Source organism: Fulmarus glacialis, unplaced genomic scaffold (genome assembly GCF_000690835.1).
Source record: "Fulmarus glacialis isolate BGI_N327 unplaced genomic scaffold, ASM69083v1 scaffold3531, whole genome shotgun sequence".
Lineage (NCBI taxonomy): Eukaryota > Metazoa > Chordata > Aves > Procellariiformes > Procellariidae > Fulmarus > Fulmarus glacialis.
In genome coordinates, this window is record NW_009190698.1 from 25193 (window position 1) to 50439 (window position 25247).

General features: G+C 38.0%; 1 protein-coding gene across 1 annotated transcript; it reads left to right on the forward strand.

Annotated features, from left to right (window-relative positions):
• Positions 1 to 1179: 1179 nt before the first annotated feature.
• On the forward strand, positions 1180 to 25177 carry TRIP12 (thyroid hormone receptor interactor 12; the record flags this gene model as incomplete). The annotated part of the gene is given in 8 exon segments (XM_009586157.1): positions 1180 to 1328; positions 11357 to 11737; positions 11739 to 12139; positions 20020 to 20125; positions 21403 to 21539; positions 22497 to 22580; positions 23957 to 24052; positions 25029 to 25177. Coding segments are annotated over 8 exon segments (1452 nt in total), but the record flags the coding sequence as incomplete, so codon positions are not given.
• Between the last annotated feature and the right edge of the window lie 70 nt (positions 25178 to 25247).

The following is a 25247-nucleotide window of genomic DNA, read 5'->3' on the forward strand; positions in this document are numbered from 1 at the left end:
GTTATTTTATTGGAGGCATTGAATTTGAACTAAGCCTTAGTTATCTGCCGTTGAAACGTTTTAAACTTTTTTCCTGGCAGACTTCTTGCTTACTCTGCTATAGATATAATAGATACTGAATCAGCATATAGACTATTGTGTTCTTAAACTTTGGTTATTTTCCTTCTTGTGGCTTTTTTCACTTGCAAATACCTCTTTTACCAGATTCCACACGATTAGAAACAGTAAAACTGGATTTGCTGGTTGTGGTCCTGTTGCTATGCTCTCTGTATAGAAATACCAATTTAGCACAAGATACAAAAGTTAGCTCTCCTCACTGAGGAGCTAAGTGAGGCTTGGTCTTGAAATACCTCTGCTTCTGAGGACTGCAGCTGTGTGTTGTTATGGTCTTCCATAAATAACTACCAAACTAATATCTGTAGACCTCTAGCAGTCACAAAGCAATTCCAAAAGCAGTAATACAAAGCCATCATATTGATTATTTTTTTTAAATAATTGTGTGCACTCATTAATTCTTCTGTTTCAAATACCTTTTCCCACTAATAAAGCTCTCATGAGCAAGAACTTCTTGCTTATATAGCTACATCTTTTTCCTGAATTACTATGTATCTTTTTTTATGCAAATGGCAGTTGCATAAATCTGACTAGAGAAAGAAGCTGTTTTAAAAGCACAGTAGTTAAGTTACTTCTGTAATCTTGTGGATACTGCTGCTTATTCCTGAAACTGGCGTTGTCATCTCTCACAATGAGAGTTAAAATATTTAATTACTATTGCTCTCTATTAAGCACTGAGTTTTACTAGTTAGTGTGTTTTTTCCTTAATGTTGACAAATACAGGTTCTCGTGAATTGCATTTGTCTTGTCGTCTTAACATAATTGTAGAAGCCTGCCAGAAAAGAAGCGTGTCATCATAGAATCATAGAATAGTTTGGGTTGGAAGGGACCTTTAAAGGTCGTCTAGTCCAATAGGTCATCTGTATGCTATATATACTGAAAACTGGTTGCTGTGTATTAAGGATCTAAATGCTCTTGAGAAGAATCTTGGTCCGTGCGCCTTTTAACTAAAAATTTTTTAAACGTTTTTGTCTTAAGTTTTTGCTTAAACAATAGCATTTTACATTTGCTTCTTGAGGCATGGCTGTGAGTCTTCATGTCTTGTGACTCTTTCTCTTGTCTTTCAGTGAATGATAGTGTCTAGAAAGGGTATGTCCCTTCAGGAGAGAGGTGCCAATGTCCAACCGGCCTAATAACAATCCAGGGGGGTCACTGCGACGTTCACAGAGGAACACTGCTGGGGCCCAGCCACAAGACGACGCAGTAGGAGGAAGGTATGACTATTACCTATGGGTACGTTTTAATGTATAAAAGCAAAATTGATGTGATTTAATTAGAGAATGAAGTTTTCCACCCTGCAATCCAAGTACTGAAACTTCGTGAAATCTTTTTGCCCCTGAAATGCTATCTGTTACTGCATGGGATGAAAACATGGATAACTCGCTATCATGCATGTTCAGATAGAATAGCAGTAGTATATCTATGGGGGAAAAAGTGTAACTGAGCAATATTCCACAAATCACAGGTAGTAACAAATTCCTTCCCCCTCTTCCTTCCCTGATAACAAAAGTGTGTGGGGGGGAGACAGGGAGAGTCTGGTGTATGAAATCTGGGAAAATCTGTGTCCCTGTTGGAGAAGACTGAATAACTGGCATCTCTCTGTTCTCTTGCGCTGCATGTTAATCCTGTGGAGCTCTTGAATAATTCAAGAACAAAAGGTTTGCCATCCGTTAATATACTTGTATTAGTGAGCCAGTGGACCAGGTTGTATTTGTTCTGTAAGTGGTTGCCTCTACAATGCAGAACAAAGAAGATCCTTGAAACTTTTCTCTGGATGCTGACTGTGTAATTATTGCCATGTCCTTTAAGGAGTCTTCATCTGAGTGAGTGAAGCCTGTATGGATAAGCCTTCCTTTAATTTTGTTAAAATATTAGTCTAATGAAGAAAGGTTATAGTATCATGGTAGGCAGTATCTGTCTGTATTCTATGTCCTCAGAGATGTTACTGGCTTGAATATGTGTATCTTGGGCTTGGGATTTTTGGTATAAGAGTGTTAAAATATTGCAGGTCAGTGGCACAAAATAAAGTTTTTTACTATGAAGGAATCGGGCTATAATGTATAATGAAGACAAGGTGTATTTCTTACTGGTATAAAGTCTAACTGAGAACAAGGTTATTGTTGAATGGATGAAGGAGGCTAGCTGTTCTAAGGAACCTTGAGGGGAATAATTCAATCTGTAAAATGCAGCTTCACTTTTTCTAAAATAGACTCTACTGTAAATGGAAAAGCAGATGATAAACACAAGGCTTCTCTCCTGGGCTTCTGTAGCATAAGGAGGGGGAAGTTGCTGCCTTTTGTAGCTGATTATTTTGCAGGCTAGAATTGTTTTTGGACAATGTTCTTCCTTTAACTGAGGCATGGTGAACCCTTCATTCCATTCTGTATTATCTCTAACTCTGAATGGATGTTTAAGTTAGATATTGCCCTACCAACTTTTTCCTTTTACACTGAACTTGTCCTGGGGTGAAAACCCTCTCCCTAGAATAAAGAACTAGAGGCAAGTTATTTGGACATGGGGCGGGGGATTCTTCTTCAGATACCTATTGTTTATTCAGATTTTATAGTAGAATTCCAGGGAGAAGCTCTACAGTGAGTCAGACAAATTGAAGAATTTTAGGGGTAGCACTATTTTCTTATAAGAAAGTTCCTCATCTGGTGTTTTGGTGCATTGTGATCTGTTACTTATGCTATCACACAGTGATATCACACAGTGATTCAAGATGCAACTTGTCTTAAATGACTGGACCTCTTCCACCCCTCACCAAGTCTGTGTCAGTCAGACTTTGACGAGCAAGAGTGAATTGCACTCCTGAACTATGTTAGGCCTTTATCGGAACTAAAGCTCTTTACTTAAGCAAAGATGGAAGCTTACAGTCCTCTTTGAAAATGCGGGCTCTTTAGAACAGGACCTTCCCTGCCCTTCCATCTCTGAACAAGCATTTTTGGCTGGCAAAGCATATAAAAAGGCCTGGATAAAGCATGCTGGTTAATATAAACTTGATAATTAATTCAGTTTCTCTTACTGTCTTGTGTATCTCCTCTTTAGTAAGCTGCTGGGCAGAAATGGCTATTGTACAAGGAACAATGTAAGACAGATCTATCATGTCCTTGAAAAACTTGCATATTAAATGGAAAGAGACAGGCTCCGAGGTAACAGTCACTTTTTCTCTGGTTGCCTGTCTTTAGACGCAAACCTCAGGACTCACCCTTCCATGCATCTAGGATGCAGTGGGATAGTATGTTCTAGTTCTGCTGCTGAACAGTACATAGGAGAGTCTAGAGTTTACAGCTTGATGTATCTTCTTTATTATGCATTGCTGCACTGTGGTGATACACACTGCTTTGGCTGCTGTATTTAAAAAAACACAAAACAAAACAACAAACAAAAAAAAACCCAAACAAAACCAACAACAAAACCCCCCAAAACAAAGAAAAAACCCACAAACAAACAAAAAAACACCTGCCCCCAAACCCCAAAAACAAAACAAAAAAACCCCATCCCCCAAAAAAACCCAGACCCCCACACTTTTTCTTACATTAGTTTTTTTGGGACACTTGAGAGGCTAACTTATTTCCAGTCTCTTTCTCGCATTTGTCATCTATAAAGTGAAACTCTGCAATTTCAGCTGTAAAATATTTAAATAGAATGAAGAAATTGTGGGAACACCAGTTTCAATAATATGCTCATATTGTGCAAATAACTGTGAACTTAGGATGCATCTGTGTTAGTATTTTAATTAGAGTTGGGAATGTTCTTTTGAAGCAAATCTGTTATCCTTACCTGCTGTGCTTTGGCTAACATCATGGAATGGTCTTGGAGCACTTAAATTTGAATCTTTGGATGAAACTAAACTGGAAGTTGTGCTCTAGGAGAGCAGTTCACGCATCCTGGTCACTTGTGGTTGTGATCTGGTCTGCTCTGAAGTAGAAATCATTGACATGCATAGATGGTGGACGTTCGTCCTTAATGGCAAGTACCTTGCTTTACAAATTTTCTTCTGTTGATCTGCACTACTTGTTGATGTAGTTGTACAGATAGTATGAGATTTTATTCAGCCACTTTATTAGATCCACGTGTTTCTTAAACAAAACAAAACCAATACACAAGCACCTCCCCAAACCCCACACAAAACAAAAAAACTAGTATTGCAGAGGGAATTAAGCAGTTATGTGAGTCTGTAGGGGATTGTTGTTTCATGCCTAAAATTAGCCACAAAGTTTATAAGCAAACTTAAGGGCCACACCTTCTAAAGTGTTGGAGAAGGTTACTTCACTTTGGTCATAGATATGCAATCATAACCCTTCAAGCAAGGACAAGTTTCGATACTGTCTGAACTTGTGTACTTGATTACATTTCTGCCTTGTACAAATAGCTTTTTAAATGCTGGAAATGCAACGGCTTTTTTTCTTAAAGTTTTCTTGTGGCTAAGGTGCATGCATTTTCAAAATACAAATAAAGTGACGAAAACCTGGAGAGTTTGTGCAGCTTGTCACTTGTACTGTAACTTCAGACTTTAATGTGAAGTCCACTAACCTATGTAAGCAAGTGGTCATATAGCCGTTGGTAGTATAGCCAGATGGCTTTGTAATAGCCTTAACTTTGCCTTTGTTTCTTGTGCTCTGACTGGAGTGAGCACTACAATAGACTTCAGTTGATGGAGGTGTTAAAAAGGAAAGAGGCTGGAGAATGATATCACTTCCGAGCTGAAATGCTAATGCATGTCTTCTGTAGTCTTTCACCCTTTTGCAGCTTGAAGGTCTTTTGTTAGAACTTTATCAATTTAATTTGCTGAGCGGCTACTGTTTACTTGCATGAAGACTTTGGAAATTCCAAACTCCTCTACTATGTAAAACATAAATGCAGAATCTTCCTCCTGTGACATCTAATGCTGGCATATTTGGCTTAATCTGGAAGCAACAATGCAAACCATTTTCCTCTAGACTGGGCTTATTTGATGTCACCCTAATAACACCAATACTTACAGTCAAAGTGAGCAGGGGAAGCCTGTGATGTATTTTTCTCCTGGAGTTTTACTAGCAATTTCACACTCAACACAGTAACTTCATATGAGCTCTGAGTGTTTGAGTTTTACAGTTGCATTTTTTTACAAAAACACACCCCCCCCACCCCCCCAAAAAAAACCCAACCCACCCAACAAACAAAACCTCCAAACAATGATGCTAGGCTCACAGACAGTGTAGAAAGATTGTTGCAGCACAAATTGGAAGTAAACTTAGTATCTATGATGTGTGCTTTTCTCTAAAAGAAGCAAGGGCTATGTGTTTGAAAACAGATGTGTGAACTGTTTTTCTCCCTGTGTATGCACATAACCAAACTGGCCTTGGTGAAGTTAGACTAATGTGATTGTTCACTTTCTTTTGTCAGTAGTGATGTTGAAATAACTTTGTGCTTTGGATGACTTTCTGCTCTTGTGGATATTAGAGTTCTTACTGGCTTTACTACCAGATTGAAAAGTATTCAGTGTTATCCTCCTAATTTAGAATTACTGTTATGATGGCACCTTCCTAACTGTACAGCATGAACCCTTGTCTGAACTATCTCTTCCAGCATTTTCCATTGAAGCATCACTCTTTGCAGGTTTGTAAGAAAGCAATAATGATACTAAAGCTTCCTTTTGCAGCAATAAACCAAAGAGGAGTGGGAAGCAGATGCATTAATGAGAGCGCTCTTTTCATGGGGGCAGGAGGAGGGGGTGGAAGGTACTTACTGTCACTTTCTTAACTCTGTATCCACATTGTCACCATGTGTGTTGACAAATTGTGCCCTTGTGGCTTAAGTTCCCAGTGATGCTGTAGTATTTACTTTGAATGGGAGCAATTTGGAAGTGATATTGTGAGGCACACAATAAGATCTTTTCTGAAAGTGGTACAGTTGACTGTTCCTTTCAGTTGTGAGTGATGTTTCAGTATATTGGTGTGGAGTAATGGGAGTGGTCCTATGTCCTAGAACTATTTACTAGTGCTGCAAAAATTTTTTTGTTAGTGGCATGAAATGACAGTGGCGTTTATCTTTTAATCTGCCTATTGTCACTCTGAAATCTTTAGAAACAGCGGTATTTAAGTATGATATCAATTTGACATAAATCACTGCTATGCTGTTGCAGTTGTGTATGAAAGTATTTTACTTTTACAAACTTTAAGTTTTTGGAATATAATATATACATTTACTTGTGCATTTGGGATTGAAGGCTAAATGAGAAGTAAGAGATGCTTGTTAGCTGCATAGAGGACATTAGTATAAGCAGAATCTGGAAAACACTTTGGACTGACCTTTTTCAGATACTAAAGCAAGAAGAATGCTTTTGTCAGTTATACTACTTTTTGTTCTGAACAGGGTTTGTTTTTGGACCAGTCTTGATAATATGTTAACATTAACATCTTACCTGAGATTTGTGTAAAAACTAAATTTAATGTTTGAATTGATGGGGAAGACAGGTGCAATATTTCTAAGGAGAAAAGTAGGGTTTTTCACACACCTTATTTCATCTGTGCTATTGCCTTTTTTAATTTTACTTTTAACAGAAGTAAAAGGTTGTTTAGTTTTGTAGACTTCGTGTTTGGAAGCATTTAATACCTCATTCTCAGCTGCTGAGGAACATGACTTAGATGAAACACTGTGTTTATTAACTCACTTCAAAAGGTATGTTTTTTTAATATGCATGGACTAACTCTTTGAGGACAGGTTCTAGTTGGTTCTTTATTATGGTTTTGCTAAGGAAGGCTGAGGGCTGGCAGTTTCCACGAGGTTGTTTGGATAAACACTGCAAACTAAATGGTGGGTCACTTGTCAACTTCTGTACCTGTGTTACTCTAAACTGAGTGTCTGGTTGTGAATTAAAATGTGTGTCAGCAGACAGCTTTGCCAAGTTGAGTGAAGCCTTGGAGTGGGTTATGAAACTGTCGGGGTGGGGGGTGGGCAAAAAAACCAAACCAACCAAACAAAAAAACAAACACCCCACCAACACTTGAAGGTGCAGCAAGTGCTAAGTCTTCCTGGACCTGCCCCTGTGAATGGAAGTGGACAAACACAAGCTCATAAATACTTGCTGTATCATTTTTCATCATTAATGAGGAACTTAGCCTCTCAAAATACTTGTTGCTACAATATTTGTTTAAATGAAGCTTCTGAATGAATGATACATTAATGGAAAAGAGTAAGGAGCTTGTAACTGGGTAAGTTACAATTAAAAGCCTTGAATTATGGGCAAAAGTACAGGTAGCTTACAACCTTTAACAAGAATCAATCTTCCAGCTGCCCATGTACCTTTCATAGCACTTAATTCTCCAAGCGTTACTCTTCTTGTTTCCAGCTCATCAGACTATTCTAACTACTTTTGTATGTAAGGTAACTTTTAACGAGACCTTAAGCAAGCTGTCACAACCTTAATATAAATTGGGACAATGATACTTGTTAGTTGGTGTATGGTTAAAGTTCTTTTAACTTAATCCTGCAGTCTCTCCAAATTGTCAGTCTGCTTGCCATCGTATAAATCTTACAGAGGAGAGTGAATGTCATGCTCCTTTTAACTGACATGCTACTGCATGTACAGTTGCTATTGTCTTGTGTACCTTCTCTTTGCAGCACATGCAAGGTGAATGATTAAACTCAAAGAATGAGAAGTGAGAGCACAGTACATTTTTAAAAATAAAATTTAAAAAAATCCTTATCAGTTTTGACTCCCCATTTGTTATGTTTCTAATGTAACCTTTCTACTCTATCTATGAGTGTTATTTCTACTGATAGTTTGATGGATAAAGAAAATAAAGCAAATGCAAATAGTCTGCACGATACAGTATTCATGATCCCCAGGACATGGTTGGAGCTTTATTGGTCCACATAAATTGGACATTGGTAGGAAATTATGTTTGTAAAACTCGTAAGAACCTCAAGGGTTTAAAGGTGGAAGAGGGGAAGCCTGGAACAAGTGGAAACTCCTCAGTGCGTGGTTTAAGTACTTGATGTTTTGATGTATTGCTTTAGCCATATTTTAGTTGAAAGGATCTTCAGTTATTTATGTTCTATTTAAGTGAATAGTTAAAGCACTAAGTTGAATCCAGTTCTAATTAAAGCAAAACAAAAATCTTTAAGAGAAAATAACCTTTTAAAATATACTTCAGAATAAATTAAACCTGATCAGTTGGCTTACATAAAAAATGAAATTCCTGCCAAGTGTAAATTATGTAATAACTTCTGTTACTCCCATAATAAAAACATTTCAAGGGGAAAATTGAATTTCACACTTTAATCTTTTGTTGGGAAAAGGAAAATCCAAACACTCAGGATTAGGTGAAACATTTCCAAGTTTACCTTGATAGAGTTTGCTATTGTGAGCTAAAGATCTAACTGTTTTATTTCACTTGCTTTTGATTGTAAAATGATTTCTTCTAGTATGAGAAATAAAAGCAAATTACTGGAGTACGGAGAGGATGCTGTTAATTTATCTTGTTAGACTGTTATGCTCTTAAAAAGGTGAGCCACAGAAAATGTTTGGATATGTGCTGTCCAGGTGCTTTCATCTGTTTGAGTAACTGACTGAGAATACTTCGGAAGAAAACAGAGGAAGGAGGGTTATCAAGAAAAACAGTCATATTACTGAAGTTTTACCATTTTGACTCTGTAAGCAAATTATCATGTGGTTATCACTTACATGATTAGACTTGGTACTTTTTTCCTACTAAGGTTTATGTTTAAGTTTGTGTTGAAATCCTTAAGAGGATGGTGAAGCTTTCTGGTCAATAGCAGGCTTAGCTCTGCCTTTGCGACTAGATTTCTGGCATTTGGTTGGAAGAAGCTGTTTGAAAGCTTGTGGAACTCTTCTACCTCTTCCACTTACTCTTTTGGCCTAAACTTTTTGACGTTTGGGGTCATGGTTGGGTTTGGGGTCATGGGTTGGAGCAGGACATTTAAATCTGAAGTCTACATTTCTCCCCTTCCCCCATGTGATTCAAAGATGTTTGCATAGCTTAACTCAAAGGACTAGATAGCCTAGGTTAATAACATATAAGCATATAATCAGCAGTTCTTTAACTTTGAAACATTGCTTCTTCCAGCATTAATACTAGGCTAGTTTGAGGTTTCATAAAGGTTAGTGGTGCTTGGGGTTTCTGTGTAGGTAGGATATGAGCAGTAGAGTTTACCTGGTGACAGCTGAGTCAAAAGTGTGTTTTATCCAGGGAAGTACAAGTGAGATGTCTCTTGCCTTAGCAATTATTTATAATATGCTGTTTTAAATGCTGATGAGCTGTCTCTTCTGAGACTTGCAGATGGTAATTCTCATTGGTTTTGAAAATAGACGTGGAATATGTGAAGATGTAACTTAAGTCTTAAATTTTATCTATGGTATAGTATGATCTTTGTCCTCCAGTCAGAGCTCCATACAATAAACCATTTTTTGCATGCAGCTGAAACCTGCTTGGAAGACCTCTTGTAGCTTATCTATGTGAAACTCATTCCTTTCTCTGACATCACAGGTTTCCTGTCTCATCTGACTGCCTTCATTAGTAGCGTGCATTTCTTCATTCCTCTTACTTCAGCTGTTACCAAACAGCTCTCAATCCTTGGAGTTAGTGGATCAGCAGCCAGAAAATAACTGGCAGGGTTGAGCTTTCCTGCGGAGTGGAACTGGTTGCGTTCCCATTCTGAGCATTTGATTCTCTTAAACTGAAGAGCAAAGAGACAAACTTGTAAATGCTGGTAACTGGATAATGTCTTAATGCATGAATCTTGAGGTTGATGAGTATATATCTATTCCTGAGAAGAGGTCTTTGACAGGTGCTCTAGTCTTGTGTCTTACTGTGCTAGCTTAATGCTTAAGTGAATAATTCAGTAATCTTGCACACCAGAAAAATTTGAATTTATCTGCACAGCTCAGGTGTGAGAAGATGTTTTAGTCATTTAAAATGACTGACTAATTGTGTGCTTTACAAAACAGTTAACACTGGTAGTGATTTGTAACTGCACCAGGTGATTCTTTTGAAATATTGCTTTCATCTTAGGGGTTGATATGGAGAGGTTTGAAGCTGTAAACTAATATTTGTAAATGGTCCAAAAAATAAATAATAATTCCACCTGCAGGTTTGTATCTGTATCTTGGAATCCTGATAGCTTTCTGTTTTGACTTTCTGCTGACAGGTCACATTTAGGGCAGGCAAAACATAAGGCACATAGCCCTCCTGAGAGTAGAAAATCTATTTCAAAGACACCCAAAGTGCAGTCTAATACTACTTCTGAGCAGTCCAAGGGACACTTTTCTAAAAGGTAATTGCGCTTCATATTCATATGTTAACCAGTGTTATCTGCGCTTCACAACTGTGTATAATATATCTAGTTATACAGAGTTCGTATAAAATGTATGACTAATAGATTTTAACTAATCTAGGTATTGCATTCAGTGGATATATTTCAGCGTTTCACATTCTGTTTGTGTTTTGTTTTTCTAATTCACCAACTAAGAGCATTCCATCAGTGATGGGGAGGAAATGATTTCTGCATAACTAGTCCTGGAATACTTGCAAGGTCTTTCTTCCCTTTTCCTGCTTCATATTGGGGGAAGATTGCCAAAGGAGTTCTGAGCAATGCCCAAGATTAATTGAAACATATAATAATCTAAAGTATGCCTGTGTTCAGGCTAATCATCTCAGTCATGCTTTGTCTGCTCTTCATACACTTCTGCTGTATACACACTGGAACAGTTTTCTATCATGTAGTAGAGAATTTTGCCATTTTTGTGTGTGATTCATTACCTCAATTTCAAGATTGATGAGAAACTATCCGTTCATGAAGAGCCTTATATGAACTAGAATCCAGTTATGACTAGTTATGCATTACTGAACACTCCTTACTCCCTTGTGGAACTTATATTCTCAAACGTTCAGAGAATAGCTTCATGGCTTGAATTTTTTTTAATCAGTTCGACATATCTATTTAAAAAAAAAATCAGATAGTAAATCTATCCAAGTTACTTCATATCCTCCTCTTTAAAAAAAGCGTACTGTGCTTTTATTTTGCAATTTATTTTAGTTTTCATGGTAGCAAAGGTATGACTGTTCTCATACAAGCATGCTTTTTTCTTGTTTCAATGTAAACTTAATGATCAACAGTGTTTCTTACATGCAATTTCCTTTGTTATTAGAGAATGCTGACATTTATCTTGCAAAACTGTTGCAACTGTGAGGTTTCTTGAAATCAACACTAACACTGTTCCTGCTTACTTCTACAGAGGCTGTAGTTCATCTGCTGTTTTAATACCACAACAAGAAGATACAGAGAGAGTCAATACTTCAGAAAAGCAAAAAACGGGGCAAGTGCCTAAGAAAGACAATTCTCGAGGAGTTAAACGCAGTGCTAGTCCAGATTACAGGAGGACCAATTCTCCTAGCTCTGCTAAAAAACCCAAAGCACTTCAACACACTGAAACTTCCTTGGAAACTAACAAGCCACATACTAAATCTAAGAGAAGACACTTAGACCAAGAACAGCCGAAGTCTACACAATTGCCATCAACAAGTAAGGCTCACACCAGAAAGGGTGGAGCTGCTGGTAGCTCCCGAAGTCAGAAAAGGAAAAGGACAGAGAATCTGTCTTGTATAAAGAGTGGTTCACGCTGAAGAGAAATCAGCAAAACTCTCCAAGCTGGCTTCAAAATCGGTGACCTCAGCCAAAGCTGGGTGTAGCACCATCACTGATTCTTCTTCTTCAGCTTCCACATCCTCCTCCTCTTCTGCTGTTGCCTCTGCTTCTTCTACTGTTCCTCAGGGTGCCAGAGTGAAACAGGGAAAGGACCAGAATAAGGCTAGACGTTCCCGTTCTGCATCCAGCCCCAGTCCAAGAAGGAGTAGCAGGGACAAAGAACCGAGTAAAACAGGTGGCTCTTCAAAGTTTGACTGGGCTGCTCGATTCAGCCCAAAAGTCAGTCTCCCTAAAACAAAACTGTCTCTACCAGGCTCTTCCAAGTCGGAGACATCAAAACCTGGACCTTCAGGACTACAGGCTAAGCTAGCAAGTAAGTTGTTCTTTGGTGGAAGAAGAAGCATGTATGTTTTAAAATCAAGTCTTCTAAACCAATACTTCTATTGTTTTCAGATTTCTTGGGATCTTCTTAGAGAAATTAACTGTTAGTGTGTTCTGCTGAGTTCTGAAATAAAGCTGTGACTGAAACTATTTACAGCTAAAGCAAATGATTTAAGTACATTCAGTGTTCTATAAGTTTAATTTGTTTTTCTGTCTTGCAAATCAATTTTAAAAATAAAATATATGCAAAATAGTTGGATCTTGTGATGGGGACAAATACGTTATAAAAGTCTCTCGATTATATTCTTCCTGTCTCTTTTTTTTTCCTCATTTTCTTAAGCTTTCTGTCCCGAAGTGGGAATGATAAATGCTGGAAAACAAGTAGATAATATGTGGTTTCTTGTTTTAAGCCCACTTTCCTAATTTTTCCTTACTGTGAGAATCTCTGATGTTACTTTAAGAACAGTAGTCTTCTAAACCTAGTGTACCTAGTGCCTGGGACGTTAGTCACTTTATCTTTTCAATTGTTCGTACAAAATATGTCCTCTCTCTGGTGCTGAATTTGAATAGCAGGTACCGTTCTTGGACATTGTCACTAAGAAATATAGGCTGTATCCAAGCAGAGCACCTGCTTGCTAGTGTGCAAATATGCTTCTAGCTCTGTTGCCTTGAACAAAATTTTTTTGAAATACATTATGCTGCCTTTGTGTATTGTATGATTTACTTATAGCATGTATTCTCTAAAACTTGATTTAAGAAGTTGGATTCCTAAGCTTGCTTACTGTTGTTCCTTTACCTAGACATGATCACCAGCAGCCTGTCCCAACTGGGGCATGTCTATAGCTAATACTAATGCAGGAAATATGTGAAATAAACAAGAGCAACTGGATGTTTTCCTATGTAATCAAAATAGATTTAATTGACTTAACAGGCTTGTTTTGGATAACTTGCACGACTGGAGTATTGATTCTGGAATGACTTAACCTAATTGGGGAAGCGGAGAGGAGTTACTTTCTTTATAGCAAGGTTTTGTCTACCTGCTCCATGGTTCAAGACTTACTGGGTGATGAATTCCAGAGTAAAAACTCTGAATTTGCACAGGGTGGAGTGAGGGGGAAGTGGGTAGGAAACAGGCAAGAATGGGACTGACCAACAAGCTCTTAGCTAAGTCTTTCCTTGTTACTGGCAACTTTTTAGCAATGAAGAAAGCAACAGGGAGGAGAGAGAATTTTCCTCCAACATGTAAACAATGAGAAGGTGAAGGCAGAGAGTAATTTCTGTGACAAGTTACAAAACTTCAGCAAGGAGTGAGAAGGGGAAGGGTGGGATAGCACAAGGTAAGGGGGGGGCGTGTGTTGAGTAGCTTGAAAAACAGTGTTGAGAATATAAGCTTAAACTGTCTCCACAAAGAATGCACTGAGAAAGCCAGCTTGACTAGCTTTAGCTCTTCCATGACCTGAAAGTCGTATTTTGCAAAAAGATAAACTTAAGTTGAACTAAGACATTCACATGTATGTTACAAAACCAAGTTGGTATGGACTGTAGGTATGTGTGTGTACGTATAAAAAGTCACTGGTAAGGGGCACAGAACATGATGAGAGACATTTCTAGACTCAATAGAGGTTAAAGTTACTTTCTCTACATGGTGTCCCAATTGTGGGGGGCGGGAAGTACTAACAGGTGATACTAGGAAGTCTAAAATGTCTAATGCCTCTTTATTTTACTGTAGATTACAGCAAAACTTATTCCGATGATTACTATATTGAATATCATTGATTAGAGTAAGTGATTATACTGAATATCACTAAGAGTAAGAACTCAACCTAGAATAGAAGAAAAGTGTTAAACTTTGATATTTTCCAAATAGTCTCAGCCTTTCAAATAGTGCATTAGAGCTCTTTCACAACAGATTGAAGTGGTCTTGGAATCAATAGTAACTATTGTTAGCTTAGCCCTTTTTTTAAAAAAGAGAAAATAACTTGTTTGTCATACAGGTTCACTAACTTGAAAATATTGGGACAAATTTGACCTATTTTAGCAAAATACGCATTTTGGATAATGCTGAGAAGTGTCAAGAAAATATTAAGAAAATAAACCTCCAGGGTAGGTTTTTAAGGAAGAATGGGTAAGTTCAAATTTATTTTCTGTAGCAAGCTAGTACCCTTAGAGTATAAGGGAGCAGAAGTAGGTGATTTTTCACGCAAGTATTAACACCCCTAAAGCTTCCTAAAGCAGTAAGGCAAACAGTGATCTAGATTAAATTATTGAGGTGTACACCCCTCTGCCTGGAAAAATGTCCTTAGAAGGCATAGTAATCCTTTGTAGAAAGTGAAAGCTAAAACTCAGTAGGCTTGTATGGGAGTATAATATGAAACAGATGTTTTGAAGAAGTTTGAAATAGGGCTTATAGAACTAGTGGGAGATAAACAAAAAACAAACATGCAAACATAACTCTGTAAAAAGCTGCAAAAACTTCATGGAAAATGATGGGGGGGGAATGGTTCTAGGAAGAAAAGTGGGAGGAGAGAGGAGATTATTCTGGCTAACATATGGTCAGTCATGTCTATATAAATGCAATGCTATTAACTTCTGGGTATTGCAGTTCAGGAAGTACAAGAAAAATTCCTAGTTATAATCTTTGAAGAAAAAACTAGAAGAGCTGAGCTGGCTTACTCTACTGAAGAGAAGAATGAGGAGAGACATGGTTACCATCTTTGCACAAGCTTTTCACGTATTGGAGGGGAATACCCTGAGGTTTCTTGTCTAGTCCTCTCTGGATAATTAATAGGTGTTAAATGCAGCCAAGGTAACTTTCAGAGTCTTCAGCTACACAGCAGTCTGTGTAACTGAGCAGTGACATCACTGAAAAACAGCTATAGAATTTGTTGGAAAAATAAAAACAGGCTAGACTAACTGCGGCTATAAGACTGGCAGCCTTCTCAGAGAGAGTGCAGGAAAGAGACAAAGGAGAACTAATCTAAATTTCTGTCTTCTAAGATAAGTAAAGCTTTACAGTTTTTTTAATAACATAAAATTCGATGATCTTTGCAATAGATCTTTGCATGAAGACTTTTGTACACAAGTTAATTGCCATGAAAAAAGTTTTCTGCTGTTTTTTTTCCTGCAGCAGATAAAACTGGAGATACCTGTTCATGTTTTAAGTTTGCTGAGACAGTTTCGTACTCGCCTCTATTTTTGTAGCTCAACATTTCTTGGTGGGGGCCAGGGAGGAAGCAAGTTTCTTGTTTTGCTCTCTTGATTTGACTAGATTTGACTACTTTCTCATCACTTTCTAGCCTTATATTTTGTAGGGGCTTTTTAAATGTTGCGAATCGGATCATCTCACTGATTATGTAACAATATAAACCCACGCTTAATTATGTTTCCATTACTAGGGAAATCTCTACTGCCCTTTGTGTAGTGTCTTGTGGCCCTTAAGTAGGAAGAAGCTGGCAATGATGGCTGAGAGCAAGGTAACTTAGGGTAGCTGTCCCTGACTGAGAAGCCTCTACTTAATACTTGAAGATGTGGGGGGCTGGAGAGGTTATTGTGATACACTGAAAACCACATGAAGGGGAACACGGAGCATGAATGGTGTATAACTCCTGGCTTCAAGAGATTTGGCAGAGGAGAGGGAGAAAAGAATCTGAAAAATAGCTCAGAATTAGTTTATTTGGGATTGTGGGTGACAGTGCTGTCTGCATGATGGTTGTTAGAGCCTTAGAGTTGTGGAGTTAGGTTTGAGGAAATAAGATGACTAGCTTGGAGATACTTGGTTTAATTGTGGTGATAGGCTGTGTGGGGCTATAATCGAGCTGGGGATGTCTGGCTTGATACTGAGGGAGGGGAATAGTGGAGTATTAGAATGACAGGAGGTTATCTTGCCTTCCCCTGCCACAGCTGTCTTCACCCTATCTTTATTGTGTGAGGAGGAGAGCAGCCCAACACAGGAGCCAATCTGAAGACTAAACTTCCAGTCCTAACAAGTAAATCTCTACTGATTATCTTTCTGAACTGCATATAAAGGACTTTCTAGGTTATAGACTGTGAAAGTTTGACTAGCTTTGTTTTGGCTTGGGTAATACACTCACACTTAAAATAAGTGAATGCAGTACAGCCGCATTCAGAACTTGTTTCTTTCACGCAACAAAAAAAGCCTTTAAAAAAAAAAAATGCTGACCAGTAAACATACTTAAATGGGAAGATGTTCTTAAGATTTTTTTTGTTTGATTTCTGTTAGGCTGCGCTGTTTCAGGTTTAGCCTGTTTGGGTCTATTTTCCTTCAGAGTCATTAACATGAGTGTTTGGCATGCAAATAGGATGATGTCAGGGCATAAAGCAGTATATCTGTTTGCCATAAGGAAACCTATGCCACTGCTTTAATTCTGAAGTTTACATCTGAAGTTTTTGCAGTTGCTGAATATGAACTGTTTAAACCTGATTTTCTTTTGGTTTACTGAAAGTCCATCTCTGTTCATAACTTTTGCTAGCTCTTAGAAACAGATCTCTTGATGATAGCTCTGTATATTACAGAGTGTTGGGTTAACGGTTGGACTTGATGATCTTAGAGGTCTTTTCCAACCTTAATGATTCTATGATTCTATGATTAAATAGTGCTAAATAAACAACTTCTGGAGATGAACATCAAACCAATTCCCCTGAAAGCCCTTGCTGTCGGTCTATGGCAGCATGACTGGTGCTTTCCTTCATCAGGCAGTCTCAGGGGATCCCTAATCCCATCTCTCTGCTGGTTGTGCCCTATTTACCAGTGAAGGCTTGGGGCTGTTAGCCTCCTGCAACTCCTATAGATACAGGACTAACACTCAGTTGGGAGGCCATGCTGACAGTGTGTTAAGGGGGAGATCAAATTTTGATGACAATGCGAGTGAAAGGAAGAAGGCTTAGTCCTACGCTGAAGAAATTGGCAGTCATGAGCTTATGGTATTGGGAAGACTCAAAGGATTTGCAAAAGATGCAGGTGGTAAGATTGACTTAAGAAGCCTTCTTAAACAATGAACTTTAAGGGCAGAGAGTGGCATTGAACAGCAGGAAGGGAACAAGCTCTGAGAAGTCTTTCATCTCTTCCTTTTTAGCCTTTGAAATTAATAGAGGGAGGTGGAAGCTCATATGTGCCCTGGTACATACATCAGAGGTAGAGAAATAAAGACTTGGGAAAAGACAAACATGCGAAAAGATCTGACAAGTAGAACATTCTTCCTTAGCAGCAGGAGAAAATGAGCTCAACTCTTCTGGGTTCTCAGGCTGTGATGTATTCTGCAGCTCATCCACCAAGGGGTAACTGGGTAACTCTTCAGATTCTCTAAAACCCTCTTACTGAGGTAATTCGATTTAAAGATATGGCTAAGCTAATTTAATGCCCCTTACAGAAAAGGACAACCCATTTCATAGCTTCATTGCCCTACTGCTTCATGGTGTTTGTGCTCCTCTGACCCGTGTTAAGCAAGCTCAGCTCACCAAACTGGCGGAATACTAATGGAACAAGAAAGTGTATCAGGTGTGCACTTTGTGCATCTTGGGATTGGTCTGGGGACAATAAGACATGAGTGAGTGTGCCATGCTATTAAAGAACAGTAAGCTGTTAAGGTAGCTCTACTGTTTTGGGAAACCTTTGCCCTTAGCAGAAATCCTATTTTGATAGAAGTTAAGTCAATCTTATTTCACTTACAGTGGATGTGTGGTGTCTCGTTGATAGCTCATTACTAAGCTGATATGAAGTTATTTACTACTTGAAAATGAGTACCCACAGATTTGAAGTAGTAAGTAGTGTGCTGACATAAAGAATTAAAATGTATTTCTTTATTTTGCCAGTGAACTCTACTGTTACAGGATGATTAACTTATTCTTCTAAATGTAAAGCAAAAGTACATCTCACTTTAGAATTTCACCATACTGTTACAGGTACAGAGTAGCCTACTTTTCCATATATGCAATATGAACTCAGAGTGGTAAACACACTTCATCTGTGGATTAATACTGTGGTATACCTAGTGTCAGTTAAGGCATGCATTTTCTATTGTAAAATATAATCAGCTATGAGGGGAGTTTTGTTGTATCTGTGCACTTCTAGTACCTGAAAAGCTTAGATAGTTATGGCATGGCATCCTGCTACAACTGTTTCAAACTGTTTTTGTCTTGTATCTCTACTTCACAATATACTCCTCTCCCCCCCTTCCCCCCGAGTGTCTTACTGTATGTAAATAGGGTGGGAGTCATCAGGTATTTCTGTTGTAGCAACTTCAACTTAAATTTTTGTTTTGAAAGCATATGTAGTAACAATGCCACTGCTTTTTAGAATATTTGAAAAAGTTACATGTTTTGTTCTATATGTATAGACCATCTGAAGATTCGAGTGGCTGGCCTGCTTCAGTTCAGTGCTTGGTGGCTGTTAAATACAGAACCTTGTTGTTTTCTTAAGGTTGCCAAATTTCTTGAGTCCGTAAGCCATCTGCATGGAACTTAACTGCATATAGCATTGTATTCCTGCTTCAAATATAGTATAGTCTTTGAAAGGACAGACTATTGACCAGGTCAGTAATAGCTTTTCAGATCACTTTCTCTTTTCCGTTAACTATCCAGTCAGAAGCTGCATAGTTATCATTTCATCCTTCAGTACCACAACTCAGCATTCCTGGAATGTTTTAGGATTAAGGAAATAGACAGGAGCCAGTTTGATAGGTACTGTGCTCAAAAACATTGCACATTTAAATATGTTTTTTTCTGCTTTGTCCCAGAAGAGGGAGCAGTGATTTAACTTTCTCATCTTTTCAAAACTACTTACATCTGTTCTAGTAATAGTATGTCTAAATTGAATGTTATGGGGTTCTCTTACTTTATTTTATTTATTGTAGAGGTGGGGGGGACTGAAATGTAAAGCTGGGCCTGATAAGGATTTTTGATTTTCAGCACTTTAATTATCAGCCTTCTGGTTTGGAAGCTGTTATAGGATATTTCAGCCTGATAGTAAGCTTGCTCATCATCTGAGAATGTTATATTGCATGTGTTAAAGGTTTACCTGGTTCTGTGGTGGGATGTGTCACCAGAACAATGGCTTCATAACCTAGAGCAAATTAGTATCAGTTGGGTCAGTTTTCAACAGTGCAAATACTTCTAAATTAAAAACTTGAACTCCTTTTCTAAAGCTGTGAAGATATGCTTGGTTATTTGCCTCAAGGAAGACCTTATGATAGTGATAAGGGTTGAAGGGATGTAGTTGAAATAGGAACACAAATAATACTTATGACAGATCTCAACACTGGCAGTGCTTGACTCCTGGAGGGGAGCATGGTTTTGATTTAAGGCAGTTATTCTTAAGCCATACTAACGTGAATAAAACTGACTAAAATTATGATTCAGCTAGTGAAGAAGATGAAGTTTATGCTGCACAGATTTACACAGAGGTGGGGGAAAACAGATGCAACCACCACTGCCCTCCCCGCAATGTAATTTCTTTTTCTCTCTTTATCTAAAGCTAAAGCATCTTCTTTTAAGTGTTTTGAACATCAACATGTGTTAATAATAAACTTGTATCCTGTAATGTGATATGTTTAGCATGAGAAACTTACAGACTCTTCTATAACTGTAGTGTGTAGCTTAGGAAAAGGTGTCTAGGTAACAACTTGGAGTTTAGTATTACTTAACTCAAAATAATGAGTAAAAGTAAATATCTGAACTTTCCTTTTACTGGTATAGCAGTTCAGTGTAAGGTGACTAACAGCTGGTGTGGGCTTGTTGTGGTTCTTGTGTAGAAGTTCTTCTACATAGAAGTTTCCTGTATGCAGAAGTTTCATTTCTTTGTAGAACTGCTGTGTATTTAAAGCCTGATTTACTCTCAATTCTTTGCATATTACATAGGTCTAAGAAAATCTACAAAGAAGCGCAGTGAATCACCACCTGCTGAGCTCCCCAGTTTGCGGCGGAGCACACGGCAAAAGACCACGGGCTCCTGTGCTAGCACCAGGTAAAAATTAAGATAATGAAACATGATTACTGTAGTGGGTTGACATTAATGTCACTTTCCTGCATGAAAACTGACCTTGTCTATCTCTTACTTTGCTATTGTAGAAGTAGCTGTAGCTTTTCAGGCCTGCTGGGTTACTCTGTACACCAGTGTCATGCATAGTGCATAGAATTTGTCACCATCAGACCTTCAATAAGTCCCTCAACTGTGGGGATGGAGGAGAAGAAATACCTAAAGCCAATATTGCAAATTTAAGTAATCCTTTCCTTAGGGAAGTGTTTTTTAAAAAGATACTAAACACTAAGAGAGTGCCAAACTACTGCCCATCATAAATAATAAAATAGATGACTATTTTGAAGAATAAAAGACTTCATGGTACCACACAGGAGTCTGTTTTAATAGTGTACATTGTTGAGCTGACTCAGCTTGTCAGCAGCTGCATCTGAACAATACTACAAATATCTATGTACTTAATATACCTTCTGATGCAGAGGAAAATTAGTCCTGAATTAATAATTTTAAGCAGCTGGTAGATTAAATGGGAGGGGAGAGTAAATGTGTCCTGTGATGCAAAAAATTTTTGTAGTTGCATATATTCTGAAGCTAGACTTATGAAGCCTTAACAAGGTGTGTTTTTTTTTTTTCCTATGCCTAACTACACTTCATAGTTCCAGCACAACTTCTTTTCTGTCTTCCATGCCATAAAAAAAAAGCTTCTGAAGTCTGATTCTGTTGTCAAGTGTGCATTTGAATTTGACGGTTTACTTTGTAGGCATATATATTTGTAGTGGTGATGACAGTAGTGCTTAAAAAAGCAAATTTAAAAAGGCTTGTGCCCTCACACTTGTTCTGACACTGAACACCAAGTTGAACATGAGAGTTCTCTTTGTGCTTTCAGTAGTTCAGAACTTCCTTTAAAGATAATTACTGTCATTGAACTTCTCAGATGTGTACATGATTTGTAACTAACAGTCACTTTAATCCTGCTCATTCTGACTATTATATTTTAGTAGACTGCCTTGTCTTGAAGGGTATAATGTAAGGACCTAGCTGTAATGCATTAGTATAAACAAATCACTGCCATGGTGCAGGGCAAGGAGGGTAAAGAAGAGTTATTTTGTGGAGGATAATTTTGTGAAGACTGATTCTTACACAAATCTGATAGTTTGTGTGTGGTAGTGATCTATGTAAATGTTATGTGGTTTTGAGTAGTCTCACATTAATAAATCTCTTGTCTTAGTTCATAAAGTCCTCAACTTTGTTTTTTGAATCTTTAGTCGGCGAGGCTCTGGCCTGGGCAAAAGAGGAGCAGCCGAAGCTCGCCGACAGGAGAAGATGGCTGATCCTGACAACAACCAGGATGGAGTTAACTCTTCAGCTGCGCGTACAGATGAGGCTCCCCAGGGAGCTGCAGGTAAGAAGAAATTCCAGCTGAAGCATTTTTAATATAGTTGCTGATACAAACTTCTTTACATTTAAAAATAATTAAATGGATTAAGTTCTTGGGAGAAATTATTGCTTAAGCTGATACATCTGGTAAATAATTCTGGAAGGTGAGGGGACCTTTATTTTTGAATCTGATCTCTGGGATATCTGGTACATGTTTCAGTTATGCTTTTTTGTAGTCTCCAAACTATGTCCAATAAAGTAGACTCCAGTTTTCAGGCATCTACCTTTTTTTTTTAAAAAACGTAACTTCAGCTGATGCTGCATAAATTACTGTACTGCCAGCCAAAAAGACACCAAACTGTTCAGAATACAGAAAGCATGCATTTACCTGTAAAAGCACTTTTGTAACTACTTACAAATATTCTACAAGTTTTCTGTTGAAATGGCAAGTGTGTCTGTACTGGAGAAATTTGTAACCAAGTTAAATATTTTTACTTGCACAGTCCTATTAAATAGTACTTTAATTTTATCATATGGTCCTAATCAGTAGTGAGTTCGAAGGAGCTTTCCAGCAATTATACTGGATTGTAGAAAATCTCAAATGTTCTCTGCTTAAAGCTAGCTACATCAGTACAAAAAGTCAAAATTAACGGAAGCGAAGTGCAGCATAACACTCAATTAAGAAAAGCATAAATTTACCAAGGATACAGGTAAATCTGTCTGAAAGGTAATTTGCTGATTTAGCTGTATTTTTTTTTGTTGTTATCTTGTGTAGATACAGCCTCTTTATTCAGCTTTTTGGAAAGTGTTAGACCTGTAGACTGGTCTATTTAAAATGACAGTTGTACAGAAGTATGATGGTGGCAGTGTTAAATGCAGAGCACTTCTGATGGTGGACGCTTTTCCTGATGGCGGAATTGATATGAATTTTGTAGCTTTAAAGACACTTTAACTTGCATTAATCTCTATTTTATTTCTTTAGCTTCTAGTTCTGTTGCTGGGGCTGTAGGTATGACAACCTCTGGAGAGAGTGAGTCAGATGATTCGGAGATGGGAAGACTACAAGGTATAAAAGTTGTTACTAATTTACCATTTATTTTTTGTTTGCAGCCTATAAATAGCCATACCTACCCAAATTCTGCATTATATGTAGTGGGAAGGCTGTATTTTGTTTCTCTGTCTGTGAATGTGTTGCTTTGCTTACTGTAGTTCTGAAGTACGGAGTTACAAGCTTTAATTCACTAAAAATGCAAGAATTTGGAAATAGTGTCTGGAGGGGGTGGTATAGTGTCCTTACTCATTTACATGGGGTATAATACACTACTACTGATGATTTTTCAGGAGGAAGTGGGGAGAGAGAATTGAGAACTCGGTCCTATTAAGTGTGTAAGCTCAAATACGAAAATAAGTCTTTGCAAGAATGTTTTCAGTTGACAGGCCAGGTTAGGCCTGCTGTTACTCTGCCTGCTTCTGTATAACATTTTTTTTTGTGCTTATCATTGATACCCATGTTGCTGTAAGCTTTGACCAAACAAAATCTAAATGTTCTTAAAATGCTTGCTTTCGTGCTTGGGCTATAAAGGATTCAGGTCTCAAAACCTGAGGGTACAGACAGGAAGAAACTCAGTTTGCATGTCCTGCAACTGTTTAATGATTTTGCCACTACATTGCAAGGAGTTCCGAGATCTTGATCTCCCTTGCAAATGACAGGTTTTGGTTAATCTGGATATTTAATGTGGAAATGAGTGCTGTGTCACTACCAGTTCACTTGCTTGTAGTCCTCAGTAAGCATAGGTATGCATTAGGAATATTGAGCTAAATTGGTTTTTACTGTTAATTGTTATTGTATTGATCAGCAGTAATCATGCTTGTTACAATAAAAATCAGAATCACCCACTTAGTCTAGCTTAAGTAAGACTACTGAAAAGTGTTCAAAAACAAAACCAAAAACCACCTAATATCTGGTAGAGTTTTTCCTTCTCCTGCTCATCAACAAATAAAGCCGTGAACCTTTTTTTCAGTGTCGTTTTTTCAGTTAATAGTGCCACTCAGATCCTGAAAGTGTGAAGATAAGCTTAACCTATTCTATGTAGTTTTGAGTTCGGATTTGAAATTAGTCTGATATATCTGCTATTCTCGATCTAGAATTACAGCAATTTAGTAGACCAGATTTCTTTTGTAAAATACATAACTCTGGAAACTCAGTGGGTGACTTATTAAAGTCTTAATGCTCTGATGCATACAAAAATGATTTATTTGTTCCCTAAAGGTCATCTTTTTGGTGTTTTTTGGAAATCAAGGTAGCTGCAGTCATCTAATCCTAACACTTCTTTCTTAAAGTATCAAAATTCTAGTAGTCTTAAATTATAGCATCGTGGAATTTAAGCTTTTAAAAATATGTAGAAGCTTTGACAATGGCTGTTATCCTCTGTTTGCTTTTAGCTCTATTAGAGGCTAGGGGTCTTCCTCCTCACCTGTTTGGCCCTCTTGGTCCTCGGATGTCGCAGCTCTTCCACAGGACAATTGGAAGTGGAGCTAGTAAGCAAAGTTTGTCTAATTTGACTTAATTCTTTCCACTTCCAGACTAGTAGAATTCAGCCACTAGTAAATTCTAATATTTGTATTAGCTTCATAGCTTAACATAATATTTTACATGTTGGAGATTTGTGTGTCATGATAGTGCTAGACCACTGGTCAACAATATTAATTTGCTTGCCTTCTTATAAGGAAAAGGAATTTGCTTTAGCCGTATTTCTTTTCTTTTCTTTTTTGGGGCATCTTTAATGTTCCCTTCTAGGTGGGGAAGGGAGGGTTCTTGCCTTTTCACCCCTTCCTTATCTTTTTCTTTTGCATGATGGGCTGCTTAACAAAAGACCTCTCCAACCCGCTTGGGGTTTTTGCTAGCTTTAAACAAGTGCTTAAGCTAGCTTTAAAACTATTAGTAGATGTCAGCTCTAAGGTATAGTTTCGAAAGTCTCTTAGGTTACAGACAGAAATAATTTTCTTCAGGCAGTGTGTCAATGAGAACATGGGTCCTTAGTCTTGTTCCACCAGCTCTGCATTATGCAGCTGGATAAAATGCATACCTTCTAGTCCAAGTCTGGCTTCCCAGGAGAGCCAAAGGCAGCCTGTTACACTGCCTGCCAAGAAGAGGATGGGGTCTCTTGGATACTCCATATGCTGTGTTATCCAGGGGGTGTGTTGAAAAGTCCTTTGCTTTATAAAGGTGTGGGTGTGGGTTCTGGCACCCGCTATAGGTTGGCAAGATGGCTGTGGTGAGCAGTGTGGTGGACTCCCTGTGCTGACCAGTCTGCACTGGAAAGACAGCCAAGAGTGAGATTTTGCCTCTCCTATCCCCCCCTTTTTATGACAGGGAAAGGAAATGAAACCACAAATACAGAGGAAAATAAACTATCTCTGGTCTTCCACTCTGGCAGAAGTATAGCATAACAGTTCCCTTGAACACTTGTGTCTTCTAATATCTTCTTTCCTAATCTTTTTTCTGGATATCTAGGTTCTAAAGCCCAACAGCTTTTACAAGGTCTCCAAGCCACTGATGAAAGTCAGCAACTACAGGCAGTGATAGAGATGTGCCAGCTGTTGGTCATGGGAAATGAAGAAACATTAGGAGGATTTCCAGTCAAGAGTGTTGTACCAGCTTTGGTAAAGATTAAATCTCATATTTCTATTGGAGGATATAATACTCAATATCTTGCGTAAATAAAATATTCTT